This window comes from Pygoscelis adeliae, unplaced genomic scaffold (assembly GCF_000699105.1).
Source record: "Pygoscelis adeliae isolate BGI_AS28 unplaced genomic scaffold, ASM69910v1 Scaffold121, whole genome shotgun sequence".
In the NCBI taxonomy this organism is placed as follows: domain Eukaryota; kingdom Metazoa; phylum Chordata; class Aves; order Sphenisciformes; family Spheniscidae; genus Pygoscelis; species Pygoscelis adeliae.
This window is the reverse complement of record NW_008824359.1, coordinates 8,017,995-8,036,568: the sequence shown is the minus strand read 5'-3', so window position 1 is coordinate 8,036,568 and position 18,574 is coordinate 8,017,995. Positions and strand designations below refer to the sequence as shown.

Here is an 18,574-nt window from a genome sequence, read left to right as displayed (position 1 = left end):
CGCCCCAGTGCGTGTACAGTCAAAATAGCAGGACAGCCAGAAAAAGGCAAAATAAATTTTCATTTTATTCATGGGGTTCTCAGAGTGGAGACTAAAAGCTACAGCCAAAGGATGTAGGGGATGAAGGGGTTATCCTGTATGGATATGGGATCCTATGGATTGTATGTATGCTATGGAGTATCCTAGGACAAACAGCTTCAGTAGGAGAGATGGGGATGGGTTTGTCCCACCCCAACTTGCTGGTTTCAACACTTCCAAGAGCAGTGGGAGGTGTGGGCTTGAGCCTCTCATGTGTTTCTTATTTTGGAGGCTCTTAATCACAAAGTCTGAAGAACATGTGTCATTGGTGTGTCCTCTTGCAGATGTGCTTTCTTCAGGGAAAGCTTGTAGGAGCCCACCTTGATGTGTCAATTCTGGCCAGCAGAGCACATAAAGCCATTTCTGAAGGCCACATGGTAGGGACCCAGAGACACAAATCCACAGCATTTCCTCTTGGATAGCTCTCCACGGCACTCCTCTCCATATCTTGGTTTGACGTTTCCTGCTCACCAGCTCAGGTTTTAGGCTCAGAAAGACCCAAACAGCTCCATGAACATCTCCTGTAACTACCCAGCAGACCAGTTCCTGTTCCAAGTTAGGAGTGACTGAAAATGTGCATCAGATAGTCCGCCTCTGGGCTTGTAAATCCACTGCTGAAGTCCTGCCTGCTTTATCCAAAGACAGGCAGTAAGTCCATGCCAGAGAAATTAGCTCCCCATCTTCCCTTGCTCCTCAGCTGATGCTTAGTTCATTCCAATCTCAAAAGTCAGAGGAAACCTGTCCTTTTTATATAAACCTGCTGATTTATACCTGGGGCAAGCTTGAGAGGAGCTGCCTCTGGCGGGATTGCCATGTTAGGCTCTTTCTGGAGATGCCCCAAACTGTGCCCACATCACACTCGGGATTTCCAGTTGCTGTGGTAACTGATCGCCTGTCCTTAACGTGTTGTGCCACTGAATTGTTCTAGTGCTCACTGTCAAGGAAACCGGCACTTTCGTCTAATTTCCTAAGCATGAGGTGACATAAAAGCAAAGAAGAGAGGAAAATAAAGTCTTACTTTCATCCTATTCATTTTTAACCTCTGTGTAATTCAGACTTCAGTGGGATCACTCCTGATTTGCTCCAATGGCAAAACATTTCATATGCTGAATCATTCAGGTGCTCATAAAATGTTGCTTGGTTCCTTTCCCCTCCCTCCCCTCCTACTCCATGCCATAGTTATTGTTTTGAAACAAGCTGGAAAGTCTTTGGAGAAAGCACCGTTCTGTCCTTAATATAGCTGGGCTCAAGTCTGAACCTGGCTGAGGTTTTTTTAAGTCCTGCCCTGACAGAAATAATGTGTCAGTTTAGAAATCAGCATAGATGGGTCCATTGATGCTAAAATTGGCCCACACCAAAATATTATGCTGCCACAGAATTAATTATGGAGTTACTGTAGGGTGCATTTTTGGCCTTGACCCCTTGCAGTTGCTGCTGAAGGTACAAAGAGTATCAGGGATATAATCAGTAAAGGTGAAATGCTAATGATTCAGCCTCATGGATTAGTTTTTTAAGCTGGATTTGGTCTTGTAAGCCACCCTTGCCCCTAGGGCAAGAAGAAGGGAGTGGCTGCCTCAACATCGTTGATACTATACTTTTGATTTGGCACTGTTTGAAATTTACCCTACCACAGAGCTGCCTCTTTCTTCCGAGAACATAGACACGGTCTAAATTAAGAAGAGAAAATTAATTCAGAGTTCAGTAGGCTTCAGCACTTCTTGGAGTTGAAGATGAAAGCTGATGCAGGACCAGCATCTAGGGTCTTCGGAGAGAAGAACATGGTTCAAGATCCAAAAAAGGCTACAGCACCCAACTCATGAAGTCAACTATGGCAATACCTGGTGAAAGTCAGTTCAGGATACAGACAGGAATTTCACTGCTGCCCTATCCTTGTCATAGCTAAAGCACATCCCCAGCCTCTTGGAAATCACTGAGCTTTCCCTCGTCGCCTTAGGAAGGACAGTGTCCAACTGTGATGTCAACAGAAACAAATGGATTGTGCGATGTCACATCCTGGTTGCCCCGGCAGAGAGATGTGTTGCCTTTGAAGAGAACATGGAATGGGGAAGATGTCCTGAGGTGTCTACAGAAGCATCACTGCTCTGAACGTTGTCGAAGAGCGTTGGTCCAAGACTGGGATTGAAATGCTTCTCCTTACCCTCTTTTGTTTAACTTCTCTGATCAGCAGCATCAATGCGGGTTTTTCTTCCCGAAGTTTTATGTTCAGAAATGACCAGCAGAGTGGAACAGCCAGTAGCCCTACAGGATATAAACGTATCGGTAAATGAAAAAGGCCTGAGCATATTCCTTGTACCTGATGGCATATACGTACGTGTCCTGGTTTCGGCAGGGATAGAGTTAATTTCCTTCCTAGTAGCTGGTACAGTGCTGTGTTTTGGATTTAGGATGGGAACAATATTGATAAGGCACCGATGTTTTAGTTGTTGCTAGGTAATGCTTACACTAGTCAAGGACTTTTCAGTTTCTCGTGCTCTACCGACTGAGAAGGCTGGAGGTGCACAAGAAGCTGGGAGGGGACACAGCCAGGACAGCTGACCCAAACTGGCCAAAGGGACATTCCACACCATGTGACGTCATGCTCAGTATATAAAGCTGGGGGAAGAAGAAGGAAGGGGAGGACGTTTGGAGTGATGGTGTTTGTCTTCCCAAGTAACTATTACGCGTGATCGAGCCCTGCTTTCCTGGAGATGGCTGAACACCTGCCTGCCCATGGGAAGTAGTGAATGAATTCCTGGTTTTGCTTTGCTTGCGTGTGCGGCTTTTGCTTTACCTATTAAACTGTCCTTATCTCAACCCACGAGTTTTCTCACTTTCACCCTTCCAATTCTCTCCCCCATCCCACTGCGGGGGGAGTGAGCGAGCGGCTGCGTGGTGCTCAGTTGCCAACTGAGGTTAAACCATGACAGTACAGCTTGTACTACAGCCTGATACTGAACTCTTCCACTCATGCTCCCTAAACAAGGATTTTACCCAGCCTGCCTATGGGAAACGGTCTATGGCCCTGCTAGCCCCCAAACTGCCTGGGCATTGCTTGGCAGAGCGCAGGTTTGGAGAGGCTACAGTGCTGCCAGGGGCTTTGGTAGAGATCAAGTAGCATAGATAATTATAGACCAGTGCTTTAGCCGATGTCCTGCCCCTCTAGTTTAGTAGCACAGGCAGTGGCACTTCTGTACGTGAGCAACGTGTCTCATTTCGTACCCAGAGTGTGGCCTCCGACCATCTTACGAGTCCTTTCTGGAGACTGGCAAGAGGATCACAGCGGGGAGATACGCCAGGGCTGGGGAGTTCCCATGGCACGTGAGCATCCAGAGCAACGGGAAACATATCTGCGGAGGCACCATGATCAGCGCATTGTGGATTTTAACTGCGGCCCATTGCTTTGCAGAAGAGGTGTGAGTACTCGGGGGAAGCAAGGGCAGCCCAGGCACAATGGATTCATAACATCGCTCCTTGTGGGTGTAGGATATGTATGTCCTTGGGGTCAAGTGCAACATATATGTGACTGAGCCAGAAAGAGAGCCCTGAAAACAGGAATTGTCTCCTTTGGGGAAAACAGGCCCATTTTTGATCAGAGGTAGTGTTACAACAGAAATGTGCAGAAATCTGCATAGCCAGGAGATGCAGAAAGGGAATATTTTGAAGGATGGGCTGAGCAGTGTTGTATAAATGCCTGTGATGCTCTTCTGATGGCCCCAGGCATTTCCTGTACATCTACACACGCTGCGGTACCTTGTAAAAAGAGGCGTATTCCATTCCAGCTTATTCTAACCCCCAAATTACCTTTGCTTTCATGCAGCAAACACCTTTACCTCATGGAGAATGTGATTTTAAAACAGCAGTTTCTGGATAAATCAACCCCGTGCAATGTCTAGGGGCAGAGTCCAGCCCTCTGTGAGCCCCCTCCAAAATTCGGCAGGTCTGAGAGCCGAGACTGCTTGGTGACAAATGACCTGTGGCATCACAACCTGGAGCAGCTGGCTGGGGGCAGCGCGGTCCAGAGCAGCCAGCCCAGGGCACAGCCAGCCCGAAGATCCAGCCCACTCCATCTGTTCGTTAGCGACCGGGCTATTTATAACTTGGTTGCATTCATGTTCTACCTCTGCACCTCTCCCCCCTGAAAATCAGCTTTGCCTAGAAGTGAGGGTAGATTTCTGCGATATTTATAGCTAACCTGCCTCTGCAATTTGCTGGGCACCACCCTACCCCGCTCAGGGGGGAGGAGGCACCAACCTTTATAACACAAAGCCTTCATGTTTGCTTATGCCTACACTGCTTCTATTTTGTTTATAAGGCCACCAGATCTCACTGTTGTAGTGGGGGGAATTGACCTCAACCTCCCGCTGGAAGAACATAAGCCGGACAGCTTGATCCTCCACGAAAACTTTGACAGAATGAGCATGGAAAATGATATCGCTCTGATCCTGCTCAGCTCTCCCATCGAGTTCAGCAATGAGAAAATCCCCATCTGCTTGCCCTTCATATACGACATTGATACGTGGCAACACTGCTGGGTTGCTGGGTGGGGAACCCCAAGTGCAGGTGAGATGCTGTCAGGAGATGTATTTGCTAATGGAGGCTGGATTTACCCATTTAAAGTAGATCTTCTCTCCCAGGAGGGGTTACCCACACTAACTTCCACTCCCTACCTCCCTGGTAAACACATCCAGACCCTCGCAGCCTCTGCACAGCCAGCGGTTCTTTGTTCAGTGCAAGAACCAGTCACCTGCTGACCCACAGAGCAAAGGCCCTGGTACTCGGAGCACATATGTTCAAGCTGAAACCTTAGAGCCCACCTTTGCTCTGCAGGAACTCAACCTCTTGCTTGCTTTTTTTGGCACCCAAAGTAAGACAAGCTGGTCTTACCCTGGTGGGCAGGTTAGGCTGGATCTAAAGTGGTCTGGAATAAGGGAAATGGAGGCCTAGGGTTGTCTTTGGCTTAATGCCTCCATGAACCAGATTGATTCAATGGTACTGGCTACCCCTCTTCTTCACTCATTTAGAACAGCAGATTGCTATTGCTAATTGCTCTCGTTTAAGCCCTAATGAAAGTAGCTCCAGCACTGATTGTGACCCAAACTGTCTATCCTGAACAAATGTCACTAAACAGCTAATAAGCGATTTCATTATTGGAAAGCGGTAATCGGGACGGCGTGGGCAGGGTGGTGCCTTGGGGCTTTAACAGTCCTTCCTGGGACGTAGTAAGTGAATGTCCCATTTAATCCTTGCTATTCTGCTCTGTAGGGTTACTGTCTCCTCCCTGAAACTGCATTTTCCTTCTTGGGCTTCATTTGCCTCACCTAACAGCAATACACAACACAACACTGTGTTATAGTTGTGAAACTCTCCCATTTCACCAAGGTAACGTGCTCTTAGAAACAGAAAAGCAGGGGGCTGCTGCAGACTCACTCTGCAGCTTGGCAGCCCTGTAGCTAGTCTCTTTGCAAAAAGCGTGGTGTGGCTGCGGAGATCGGTCTCATCCTGCTCTGTGGGCTCAGTTGACATCGCCGCTGCTCTCCAAGTTGCACCCTGCGGGAGGTCAGTGCAGTCAGCCCTGGCACACACCCCTTCTGTCTGGGAGACGTCTCAGAAGAAAAGCAGCAGAAGCTGAGTTTGGTGAGAGGGCTGTGCAGTGGTGTGATATGGGCCATGCCAAAAAGTAAGAGGCATTGTTCCTTGGCGGGGGAAAATGGGTCATTTTTCATCTCTATCAGCATTTTGTAGGTGGACGTATCTCAGCTGGCACCTCAGGCGGCACTAGCCTAACTCCCCTTCAAATATGAGCCGGCAGTGTGCCCAGGTGGCCAAGAAGGCCAATGGCATCCTGGCCTGTATCAGAAATAGTGTGGCCAGCAGGAGCAGGGAAGTGATAGTGCCCCTGTACTCGGCCCTGGTGAGGCCGCACCTCGAATCCTGTGTTCAGTTTTGGGCCCCTCACTACAAGAAGGACGTTGAGGTGCTGGAGCGTGTCCAGAGAAGGGCAACGAGGCTGGTGAGGGGTCTGGAGAACAAGTCTGATGAGGAGCGGCTGAGGGAGCTGGGGTTGTTTAGCCTGGAGAAAAGGAGGCTGAGGGGAGACCTCATCGCTCTCTACAACCACCTGAAAGGAGGCTGTAGCGAGGTGGGGGTCGGTCTCTTCTCCCAAGTAACTGGCGAAAGGACAAGAGGAAATGGCCTCAAGTTGCGCCGGGGGAGGTTTAGATTGGACGTGAGGAAAAATGTCTTTACTGAAAGAGTGGTTAAACCTTGGACCAGGCTGCCCAGGAACGTGGTTGAGTCACCATGCCTGGAGGCGTTTAAAAGACGTGTAGATGTGGTGTTTAGGGACATGGTTTAGTGGTGGACTTGGCAGTGTTAGTAGGTTAACGGTTGGACTTGATGATCTTAAAGGTCTTTTCCAACCTAAATGATTCCATGATTCTATGACTGCAGTCAATTAGACCTCAAGTGGAGCCACCTCCTTGGAGATGCCTACATCAAAGCATTTTAATCTGTGGTTGCTTCCATGGAGTGGCCTCATCTTAGCTGGGAAAGGGACCTGACAACTTTCTGTCTTTTAGATCTTACCTTTGAGTCCCACCTTCCTGAAGGTGCTGGGAGGATTTAGCTCAGTGAAATATGGAAGAAGGAATGAGTTTCTGAAAATCTGTAGGTCTCCTTCCCAGCAGCAACATCCTCCAAAAGTCAGTTTTATCCTTCAGACTCAGATTCACTTTGAAGAGAAATATGGATGAAATGAGTGGGTTTTCCAAGTAGCCCTAAATATTTTCAGTCGTTTTGTCACTTGCTGGTGCCTGCTGCGATTTCTTGTTTTTTCCATCTCAAGGGAAGAATAAAGCAGTTATTTCCATGGTGTACTGCCATCCTGAGGGCCACTTTGTGGAAGATATAGCTGGTCCCCTGGGTGAGGCACGGCTTCACAGTCCCCTGTGAAAGCATGGGGATAAGAAGTTCATCTATTCTGGGGAAAGCTCAGTGGACTTTCCTCTGCAGGGCTCTCACAGGACCCCATGAAGAGTCCCTCAAGCTGAGTTCCCCAGAAACGCAAGTGAGAAACCTGAGGTGTACAGTGCAGCTCATCTCAGGTCATCACCAAGACCATCCCTTCGGGGTCTTCCAGCTGTACTGCATCCAAGAGTTCAGCTATAAAAATGATTTTTAAAAATCCTATTTAGCAAGCCTCCACTCCCCAGGATTTCAGCTTTGCCTGTTAACACCTCACCCCTCTCTACCTACCTACCGACCTCCTAGGCTGGCATAAAGTCAAGAGCACAAACTTATCTTTGCTAACGTTTGGACAGCCCCTGTAAGCCCCTATGACCCCCAGAACATACAGTTGTGCCCTGAGACCCTCTTGCCCTGAGATGCCTTACAAATTCAGCTGGGAGCAGTCCCAAGGGCTAGTCTCTCTCTCTGTGTTTTCACCCTTACAAGTCTGCGCTGTTCTGCAGGGTTTGTTAATCATTCTCTTCTCGCTTGCTGGGTAGCGGTTGCGGTGCCAACATCCCACGTGCTGCAGAAAGCGCGGATGAAGCTCATCAGCAGGGAGCAGTGCTTGGAGCGGATCCCACAGCTAGTGGAGAACGAGCTGTGTGCTGAGCTGGAGGGAGGAGAAAGAGGTGCCTGCCAGGTAAAGTAAACAGGCTCCCGGACGGCCACGCTGCCTACAGGGGCACAGAAACATTGGAGGAGAAGCTCCTTCACTTCAGGAATGAACATCGATCCTTCCCGTGGCTTCCTGGGGTTGCTAAAGCTTCCCTGCAGGAGGCCGGGGCAGGATGCCCAGGGGCCGAGGAACTGCCTGCAAAGGCATATTGACCCGGGCAGCAGGACTCTTGGGGTCTGAAAGCAGTGGTGGTGCTGGAAACGAAACACCCTGTTGAGCAGATGGGGCTCTCCTCACACTCTCCCCCCTGCCCCGATTCCCTTCCTGCAGAGAGAGAAACAGGAGCTCTGCAAGGGAAACCACGAGCTGAAAGGAGGGCAAGGGAAAAGGGTGGTTCCCAACAAGTCCCCTTGGATGGGAGACAGTTTTGGATGGCTCTGGGCAGAGGAATTTTGACTTTTATCTCACAGCAAGTTAAAAACCCAGTGTCTGCTGTGGCCAAGCTGCACAGTGGTGGGAGCGATGGGAGGAGAGGTCTCATATCCCTGCGGAGAGGGCTCGGCACAGCATGGGCTGTGTCCTCCTCCTGCCCGGTGTCCCCCTCAGCCCTGGGCTGAGCAGTGCTGCTCTATTACCAGGTTAAATACTGAAAGGAGACACAAAAGTTTGTCCAGGAGGGTCAAAGCAAAAGAATTGGGTGGGAAATTGAGTCCAGGTATGCTTAACTTGAATATTAGAAACCTTACTCAGGTGGGGTCTTGGCCCTGATACAAATGTCCTTTGATAACACGGCAGGTTGGTCTGTGGCTGCCAGAACCAGTCGCATCTTATTGCAGTGAGTTAGTGGTGTAGGATGATGGACTTCTGAAGCTAAATAATAGAGTTCAAGCAGTATTTGGTATCAGGGACTGCTAAGGGGAGAGAGCTGACACAAACACCCAGATATGGGAAAACCTCACTCGGAACTTGTGCCCTCAGAACATACTCCACCTGCAGGATCGCTGTCCTGATGCCAAACAAAGTCTGAAAGCCAAAAAACACCTTTTCTTTCATAGCATCCAACCTCCAACCCCTCCTCTGAGTGCCTGGTAAGGACCGAGCTCTCCCTGCAGCCTCTGCTTCAGGACTAAGGTCTCCGTCCTCTACTGGGCACGGGTTTTCTTAGACATGTGCCTGTGTTTGCAGGGGGACAGATGGGCAGACACATGTATGCACAGCTTCATCCCGTAGGAATCATTCATCGAGGGAACTAAACCAACACCCAGGACGGAGAGAGATCCCCTGCCCTTTAGGCAAAGACAGCGGGTACAGGGATCATGGACTGCAAAGCCATCGCGATCTGGGCCTGTAGCTGGGCAGTGGAGGGGAAGCTTTGCTTTGCAAAATCATTTTTTGATTAGCCAGAGAGCATCTGTCTCTGAAACCATTCATCTAGTGACTTTCACCTCCATTAAATTCAATCAAAAATTTTAAAAAGAAAACTGCCACAGGATAACATTAACATGATTAAAGAATGCACTTCCCAGCCCAGCCTTAAGTTCTGCGGCTGAATTATGCTGGTGAAACAGCAAGAGCACTTGTACCCAGCAAAATGAATCTCCTGTATTCAGAAAGCTGATGAGGGTGCTATTTTGATCTACAATAATGTTAGAGTCGTCTGAGAAATGAACTAGAAATGTGAGCTTTCCAAGCAGTGGAAGTACACAACGATTGCATGTGTGATAATGCTCATAACCCAGCAACTGCCCACTTTTAGTGGAAGCTTGGCCAGGCAGAAATGTCTTGCAACCTGAAATAACAAGAGCAAGACAAAACCATACCCTAGGCTAGAAGCGGAGCTCTTCAGGAGAGAAACAGGTGACATGACTTTTCATCAGAATTTGCTAATTTGCTGGAGAGGAAGCATTTTGCTGATGGATGCTTTTCTGGGAAGCGCTGATTGAAATCAGGTAGGGCGCATTTTGGCCTTGCTAGGCCGGTTCAGAAATCTGGTGGCTTGCCCGTAGTAAGCTGCCTGGTAAGGAACTGGGAGACCGGGTCCAAACTTGATGCTTGCTCTGCGGCATGGACCACTGGACACCCAATTCATTTGCCCTGGGCAGATAGCGAGGCACACTGTGGACAGTGCAATCTATCAAGCTACGTTTGTCTATAAAGATTATGGGGTTTGGGTCAAATGAGGATGAGACCAGATTTCAAAATACCTAAATCCTTTACAAAGTCAGCACTGTCAAGGAGGTAGAGCAGCCCTGGGCACGGTTTTCGTCTGTGCCAACCAGCTGTCTCCTGGATGATTTCTAGACACAGCTCAAGCTTTTGCATGGGTCAGGAGCCACCCATAATAGAAGCATAGAATCATGGAACCATGGAACCATAGAATAGTTTGGGTTGGAATGGACCTCTAAAGGCCATCTAGTCCAACCCCCCTGCCGTGGGCAGGGACATCTGCAACTAGATCAGGTTGCTCAGAGCCCCGTCCAACCTGACCTGGAATGTTTCCAGGGGTGGGGCAGGATCACTTTGGATCTTGGCACCCCAGTTTAGAGGCCAGGAAGGAGCAGCAGCGGAGGCAAGGCAGAGACCCCTGGTCAGGGGGTCTTGGAGATGCTGAGCTTGCTGGTGTTCACAGTAAACCTGGAAGCCATGCACTACACAGCTGCATGATCTGTCTGGACATGAAGTAGACAAAAGCCTTATCTTCACCTTACCTGAGCTTTGCTGAGAATCAGGATACATTTGTTCATGTCCAGAGCCAGGCTAAGAAGGGCAAGTTGCATCTAGACCCAAGGTTGTAGGTCCACATGATCCTGATCTGGATCCAAAGGATTACCATCCTAGGTCTTTGCACTGTGTGCCATTTGTGTGCTAGCTTTTCCCCGTTGCAGCAAGCTGTTTTATGTGAGTAACTAAAGCCACACAGGTATCTTTGCCTTGGCATCATGTAGAAGTTTTATCCTACTGACCACTGCCTTAATACCCCCATGTGGCAACAGGACGTGAATAGAAAGGCTCAGACATTTCACCAGCTGCCATCGTACTAGTACCAGACAAGACTAATTTGTGGATCACTGACCATATTCCTATAATAACTCAAGGAGATTGAATAGCAGAGCTCGCGAGTATTTGTGCTTTAAAAAAAATCCATTCACTTAAAAAGAAAAATCTATTGTGTACCAATTCCCTAGCGGTTCTGCAGACAAATATATAGATTGACTGTGAATTAACACTAACAGGATCTGTAATTGACTTATAGTTCTATTTAGTCATAAACATTAGCATTAATGGATGTTCATGGGGTACAAGTGCTAAAGAACAGACACTAGAGATGGCCTATGTGTTATTTTTTGTGTGCTACATTTCTTCCATGACCCCATGAACCACAATTGATGTCTAATTCCTTGCTTTCTGAAGCATCTTTTGTTAGGCTCTGATGCAATGGTAACTTGAACAATAATTAGAGTATAAGGGACTCACAAAGCAAATGCCTCTTCAGTGTCTTGCCTATCCAGACAAAATTCAGTAAATGGCCCAATTATATTTCAGAGAGTTTCTGCAAAGGAGGTCTGTGGGGGTAGCTCTGCGATGCGGTGATTAGGACAGAGTGTGTTCAGCTGGAAGTCACAGTTCACGTACAGTTCAGGTCAGCAGCAGATGAAGGGAGGCCCAGTCCCTGGCAGGACTTTCAGGGGATGGAATCATTGTGTGGCCACAAACAAGCAATGGGATGGTTCCAGCTCAACTTCACCGTGCCCTACGCCGTCCCCCAGTGTAGGGCTGATCTGAGTCATGGGCTGAAGGTATCTACCCCCTTCCACCGATTGTAGCAGGAGGTGATCTTGGCCATCTCTGATAAATGCCTGAAATGATGCTAGGATGCATCTAGGGCTCTGGGGTGATTTCTTTAGTTCTGGGAAAAAGGCAGAGAAGGACCTCTTTCCTTCACCTGTAATATGTCCTGCCCACATATACTGTCAGCAGTTTGGAAAGGGCAAATGCCCTTTACAGCATCTGGGACGCTCAGGGCTCTCACCCAACGTAGCTGTAGTGATAGCAGTAGTTGTTGTACAACCCTGGGTGGGATTTATCCGGCCAGATACAAATGTCTTTCCTCTAGCCATCTGCTTCTACCGAATCATCTTTCCATCGATAGGGAGAAAAAAAGTGCTTCTGACATGGGATTCATTGAGACTGTTTTAACCATCTATTTTAAAATGAGATAAATCCATGCATGAGTGCTTATTACTCCCCATTAACCAATAGCAAGTCCAAGGTGTCTAGCTCACAGGGAGACACGTAGCTCCGAGGCAGGACAGTTGACTACATTTAAGACTCCAGTGCCATTTTAGATATCCCAGGATATCCCCCTGGCATCCCACTGCCCCCATCTCAAACCCATGCCTCAGTGCCACTAATGTGACTGCAATGGGAGCTTGACACTTGCGCTGGCAACACCTGGGAGAGGTGATCATTCCAGAGCTGAACTCACTCCTCGCACCCTCACTTCGTCTGTGCATAAGAGTGCTAAACCCGTGCAGAAGTGACAAAAGCTCTTGCATCCTTTTACAAGCTCTTGCATCCTTTTACGGGTGCTAACGTGGCTCCAAAACTGCAAAGGAAGATTTGTGAAACAGAATTTTTTAAAGAAGAAGTCTGCAAATTAAAATTGAGCCCATATAGGTAAATTATCACAGATGCAAGGAAAAATTCACAAACCAGGGAAGCCGGGCCAATCCCTCAGACTGCTCAAAATATCTGGAGGGAGGTGGATAGATGATGGTGTGATTGCAGTCTGTAGGGATGGAGAGTATCTGTACGAGGTCTGAGGTTATAAGGCCCTTCTGCCTGTCAGACAAAGGTCTCCTGGGGTCCAGGAGTCAAAGCTAACCACATTTCAGTCCAAAGTTATTACGAACTATACAAAATTACTTTACTATTGTACCTTGCCTTAATATTGAAGAGATTGATCCACTCTCCATCTTTGTGGTGGATTCTCCATCACTGCACTATGGCTAACATGATGGAGTGGGTTTTTTCCCTAAGGTTTAAGTAGGAAGGGATCCTGGGAAGCCCCAGAACAAAGCAGTAGAAAGTCGTTTCTGCATTTGCAGTCTCTTAAATTTGCTTCTGAAGGGTGCTTTGATGTGCAGCTCCTAAGAATCAGAACACTTTTCCTGTGTCCCATGGTTTTATAGGGCTTTCATCATTTTATCATTTTATGATATGGGCAGACAAGTGAACACATTCAGGCTGTGGTGGCTTAATTCTTTAATCTGTCAAAAACATTCCTTCCTATTGCAAGGACCCGGGGTGTTGATGATGTCGCATGTCTCTTCTGCTTTCTTCCTCTGGGTTGTAGCTTTTGGTCCCTCAAACTGAATCTGTTTGGTTTGCAGCAAGGGGGTCCGGCATTACTTTGTGTGCCTGGTGGGTGAAGCTGTGGGGAGCAGAACATCTTTGGATCCAGCTGAACACAAAAACCTACGGTGCGCTTGCCCTGGGAGTGGGGGAACGGGTGCGATGACTCAGAGGAGCCGCTTCTCATTCAATTACAGTGAGTCAACACGGCTTTGAGGGAAAGTCATGACTCACAGGCAGATTTAAATTCTTTGAAGGAGTCAACAAGCATGTGGCAGAGGGTGATCCAGCTGATATAACATGCTGAGATTTCCAAAACTCTTTTAACGAGTTTTCTCACCAAAGGCTCATAGAGAAACTGAACTGTCATGAAGTAGAAGGGCTCCGGTTTGAGAGGGATGCAACATGGAGGAAGGATTTGCCTGGAAAAAGGACTTGCAAGGGGAGTTGTGTTGGTATCTGTGCAAGGAATTGTGCTGTTCAAGGAGGGCAAATGCTGAGACAACCAGGTTGGCCGATGCCACAGCATTATTCAGAGTGGCCAAAATTAAAACCGTGCAGAGGTGCAGCAGGATCTCAGTATGCTGAGTGACTGAAGGTTAAAGCAGCAGATGTAGTTCACTGTCGATAAAGGCAAAGTAATGAATATAGGGAGAAGCAACTCCAGCTGTACGCATACAATAGGCTCTAAATTAGCTATTACCATGTAAGAAGATCTTGGAGTAACTGTGGATAGTCCTTCAAAAACATCAGCACGAGGGTCTGTGGACAGAGGTTCACAGAGGTCAAAAAGGCAACGAGAGCATTATGAATTATTAGGAAAGGAATAGGTAGCAAAGCAAATGCGTGTTATGCCAGGGCACTAATCTTGGGAGCCTACGTCTTGTGTGCTGTGTGCGATTCCCGTCCACCCCATCTGAGAAAGGAGTACGAGTTTTAGAAAAGGAGAAGAGTAGAGTAGGAAGGATGAACAGGGACACGGCATGGCTGCTGGCGGAAGGGGGAATAACAGAGCCGGACTCTGAGGCTTGTAAAAGAGATGTCTGATGGGGATGTTACACAGATTTCTACAGTCGTGAGCAGCAAGGAGAGGACAGTCAAGAGCTGTCCTCTTGTCACTGCTGTTCAAAACACATGAAGGAGGGGGTGTCAGATGGCCGTATCAAGCAGCAGATTTAAAACAAAGAGAAGGAAGTGTTTTTTCATCCAATAGATAATTAAACTATGGAAGTCACTGACCAGGATGTTGTGGGTATTTATCCTAAGGGATAAATGGATTCAAAAAGCAATTAGATAACTTCCTGGATGAGGATCTCTCTAAGGCTATTAACTACTGTGATGTAAATACAACTCTGTAAATACTCGCCCTGTTTCTCATGCTCCTTCCCTGAGCACTTGCTACAGATGACTGTCAGAGACAGGAGTCTGGGCCACATGGGTCTTTGGCCAGATGCATGCTAAAAATGGCCATAGCCTCCTTCCTTCCACCTTCCTCCAAAGACAGCTTGCTCACGGTGCAATAAGGGAAGAAATCATCTGTTTGCAAAAGCCTTTACTTCCTGCAGCCAGGGCAGCTCTAATGGCAAGTGTTGTTATTCACATGCTGATTTTCTCCAATTTACACAGAGCTTACCAACATGAAAATGAAACCAGCAATGACTTGCAAGGATTGTGTATCCACCTAATGAGTATCAGATGGGTTGTTCTCCCTCTCCCAGAGCTTCTCCCACCTAAGAAGATTTATGTGGCTGAACGTGTTTGTTCTGATCAATTACCATGCTGCAGACACGAATACAAATACGAAAGGAAGATTACACTCTTGATCTAAAGCCCACTAACGTCAGCAGAAAGGCTCCTGATGTTCACAAAAAGGCTTTGACCGCGGTGAAAAGGATGAAACTTTTGATCAGCTTCAGTGAACAAAGCGCCTTGTTAGTCGGTGACAGATTTTATACAAGCCAGAACTATTTATCAGCGAATATATCATTGCTCTCACCTCTCCTAATGGGAGGATTAACATGCAGTTGTGGAAGGCATGAATTCAGCACCAGATCTGATTTGATGTGGTTGCTTTTCACTCATCTTCTAGCGACAAGAAACATGCCACAGAAGCAAAGATGCTATTTTTAGGTTTTTTACTGTCCAGAAACTTGGCACTCAGACTGAAGAGCAGGAGCAGGTATCTGGTGTGTGTTGCTGACCAGAATTATTTCACCACCAGGATACAGGAGGCTGAAAGCAGCATTTAATAAGTTCTTCGATCTTCAGAGTTGTTAACTTGAGCATTCATTAAATTAGTGCTACTGGAAACATCACAGAGCTGAGATAATTGTACCAGTGCTCAAAACTCGCTCCTCCCACACCCTCTCCTACACAAGGATGGAAAATCTTGGGCCAAAGTTTTTGAGAGCTTAAGGTGGATACAGGGATATTCAGAAGTGTCCAAGAACTGAGTTTATCTTCTCTATCTTTAGCCCTATAAAACCCAGGCTACTGATTCATCTGGGCTACTGCTATAATTATGTGAGCAAGATTATCACATGGAGAGGATGATTTAGCCCACTTTGTGATAAGATCATCGAGTTAAGAAGCTGAAGTTAAGAGAAATGGCATGTTAGAAGTTGCACCCATGAAGCAGACCAGCTCAGCCCATGTGGAAAGGGATGTGAAGCAGAATTTGGGTCTCAGGGCTAGTGGATTAGAGAACTGGATTTGCAGCTGCTGCCTGGGTTTTCACAGCGTTGTCTAACTCCCCCTCTGCCCAGGTTTTAAATCACCTTCCGCAGCTGACAGTCCCCTGAGCCCTGCAGACGGCTCTCCCTTTCCTCGCCGACCGGGCAGAGAACAGAACGAACATGGTTAAAGAGGCAAACAGGGAAAAGCAGATCTGATTTTGAAAGGAAAACCGCATGATCTGTAATTGAATAGGGATTGCTGGCGCTGCCATTGCCTCGTGCACATCACATCCCTTTTCTGCTGTGGTTTTCTCAGCTATGAAATATGATAAGACTTTTCCCTCCAAGGATAGTCACAAGGTATCAGGAATTAACTAGTATTTAAGCGCCCTGGGAGAAAGGTCCTTTACAAGTGTGAACAGCCTCCGAATTGGACGCTCTGAAGCCGATCTGCCCCGACGGTGTGCAGGGGCTCGGCCAGTGCTAAAAATCTCCTGTACTGGGAAAAGCCGGCACGAAGCATCCCGACATATCACTGATGAGGGACTGTCAGACGTTGTTGCGTCACTGGCTTGCGAACGGCTCCCACTCTCTTGACTTCATTTATTATCTCTGTGTAGGAGGCTCGAAGCATCTTCCTTTCGCTACCAGGGTAATATGTTTGGCCTGTTCCTGCCCTGAGGGAGTTAGCAGTAAAATTCCCAGTAATTTAATTGTTCATGTAGCCTAGATGTTCATTCATTCAAACAGGATGCCATCACCAAGGACACTGATAACGCATGGATCCAAGGTCACTGCAAGGTCACTTGTGCGATTCACACAAATTCTTGGCTAGAAACGGGGTCTGGAAATGTCTTTAGATCCTGCGTCTGAAGAGGGTCCAGCAGCACTGGCTGAGATGCAGACACATAGCTACAGTGACACCATTTCAGCGCAAACAGTATTGAATTTATGGTTGGACTCGATGATCTTAAAGGTCTTTTCCAACCTAAATGATTCTGTGATTCTATGATTCTATGAATGCTGAAGCAACATTTGCTCTGTATTTATCTTCGTTTTTCCCTCCTGTATGCATGTTGAACTAAAAAGAAAAATAGAAAGAAAAAAAAATAAAAAAGATAAACGTATCATGGACCTGGACCCTCCATCTCATGAAGTGAGTAGGAATTCTGCCATAAACTTTAGCGGGTGCCGATGGGTCGCACAGGGGACTGCAGCCACTTCCTTAGTCATGAATTAATGTGCGTTAGCTCAGGGTAGCTGCTGGCAGAAGGGGGTTGATACATTAATGACAAAGATGTTTCTCAAAGCAGTGTGCAAAGAGGGAAGGACAACATTTCCCAGGAAAGCTGGCTGTCCTTAGGAAATGGGTTTGTATTGAATTTCTTATTTGCCACATGAAGTACTGGAGATAGGGTAGACAAAAGACTCAAACCCACTGTGGAAGGAAACCGTCTTACTTAGAGCAGGGGCTGCGCAGCGCTTAAGATGTACATAACTGTCAGAAAAGTGCTGTACCGGGCTGGGTGGATTTTGTGCTGGTATCTCATCTCCCTCGGGTTGTGTTCAGAGATTGCACGCAGAGGTCACACGGGCAGCTGGACGTGCTCTTGGTGTTCAAGCTACAGCAGCCAGCAGGAGGACATTCCTCTCCGCAGGGTGGCTGCAGCGTGCATTTGAAGGCTTGCACACACTGGGTGAGTGATGGCTGCCCTGGCAGCAGCAGGCAAGTTTTCAGTAAAATTACCGTGGTTGCAAGAAGGATTTGTCAGGATTAGTGTTCATCTCTTGTCCAATTTCTGGATGCTAAGCCCCCAAAATTAACAGTGGCAGGTACCTAGCACCTACATGCACCAGTTTTGCAGAGAAGTCAAGGACTGAGTGAGCAGTCACAGCAAACGTCTCTTTTCACTCTCAGATGTTGTCTCTTGGTGACAGGATTCAGGTATACTTCTGGGGCCATGGGAGCACGTGGAAAAGGCTGAGAAGGTCAGGGCATTGCACCGAGCCGGAGCTTGTGACTGATCTCCTCCTCTTACCTTCTGTATCTATTTATTCTGCTGGGATCTCAGGGCTGAGCCGTGAAATTTTGAGTCCAAAATTTCCTTGTTCCCCCAAATCCTCATGAACTCGGCATAGAGTTTGATTTTCCCAAACAGCGTGTGGGATGCAGCTGCTATGAGAGACCTGAGTTTGATCCTGCTAGAACATCCTCCTTATGCCGTAGGTAGACAGCGGGGGACCTCTGGTTTGCAGCTACTGGAACACCATGAAGTGGTTTCAGGTCGGCATCGTCAGCTGGGGAGAAGATTGTGCAGAAAAGCCAAACCATGAGATCTTAGTGTCTGTTTACAGCTACCGTGGCTGGATCGAGACTGAGACAGCCATAAGGGGGAAACCTTTCTTCATTGAAGGCGTGGATAACCGTGCAAATGCCAGGGTGGTTCCTTCCAGCGCTGAGACACAGCTGCTGTTTCTTGAGTGTCGTCTCCTTTTATTTGTCTCTTTAATAGCAATTAGATTACTCTAGAGAAGATTTTTCAAAACATAATAAAAGTCAGAACTACCGTCTCATTCTTCTTTTGCTGCTGACCTATACAGTCGTGTCTCGGATCAACCTGCTCCCTCTCACTGATGTGGCCACAGATGCCAAAATGAGACACGACAGTGAGACAGGGGAGCGATGGAGAGGACGTAGAGATGAAATGAGAGCCAGGACACAGACAAGAGAGGCCATAATCCTCTGAAAAACACAGATTTTCCACACTGGTGGGGCACATCAGGCCGAGTTATTTGCTAAGCTCAGACGCAAAGTCAAGACGTGGCATCTGAAGCAGCTGCT

General features: G+C 47.6%; 1 protein-coding gene across 1 annotated transcript; it reads left to right on the top strand.

Annotated features, from left to right (window-relative positions):
* Positions 1–1,906: 1,906 nt before the first annotated feature.
* Positions 1,907–18,262, top strand: PRSS55 (protease, serine, 55). The gene is made up of 6 exons (XM_009319761.1): positions 1,907–1,925; positions 2,197–2,358; positions 3,302–3,491; positions 4,391–4,638; positions 7,584–7,726; positions 17,960–18,262. The coding sequence occupies exons 1-6, from the start codon at positions 1,907–1,909 to the stop codon at positions 18,260–18,262; spliced, it is 1,065 nt and encodes a 354-aa protein (XP_009318036.1).
* Positions 18,263–18,574: the final 312 nt, after the last annotated feature.

Bases quoted from the DNA above. Each gene is read 5' to 3' on its own strand.
- PRSS55 (XM_009319761.1), top strand. The intron at 3,492-4,390 runs GTGAGTACTCGG...TTTGTTTATAAG, and splicing joins CATTGCTTTGCAGAAGAGGT to GCCACCAGATCTCACTGTTG. The intron at 7,727-17,959 runs GTAAAGTAAACA...CTTATGCCGTAG, and splicing joins GAGAAAGAGGTGCCTGCCAG to GTAGACAGCGGGGGACCTCT.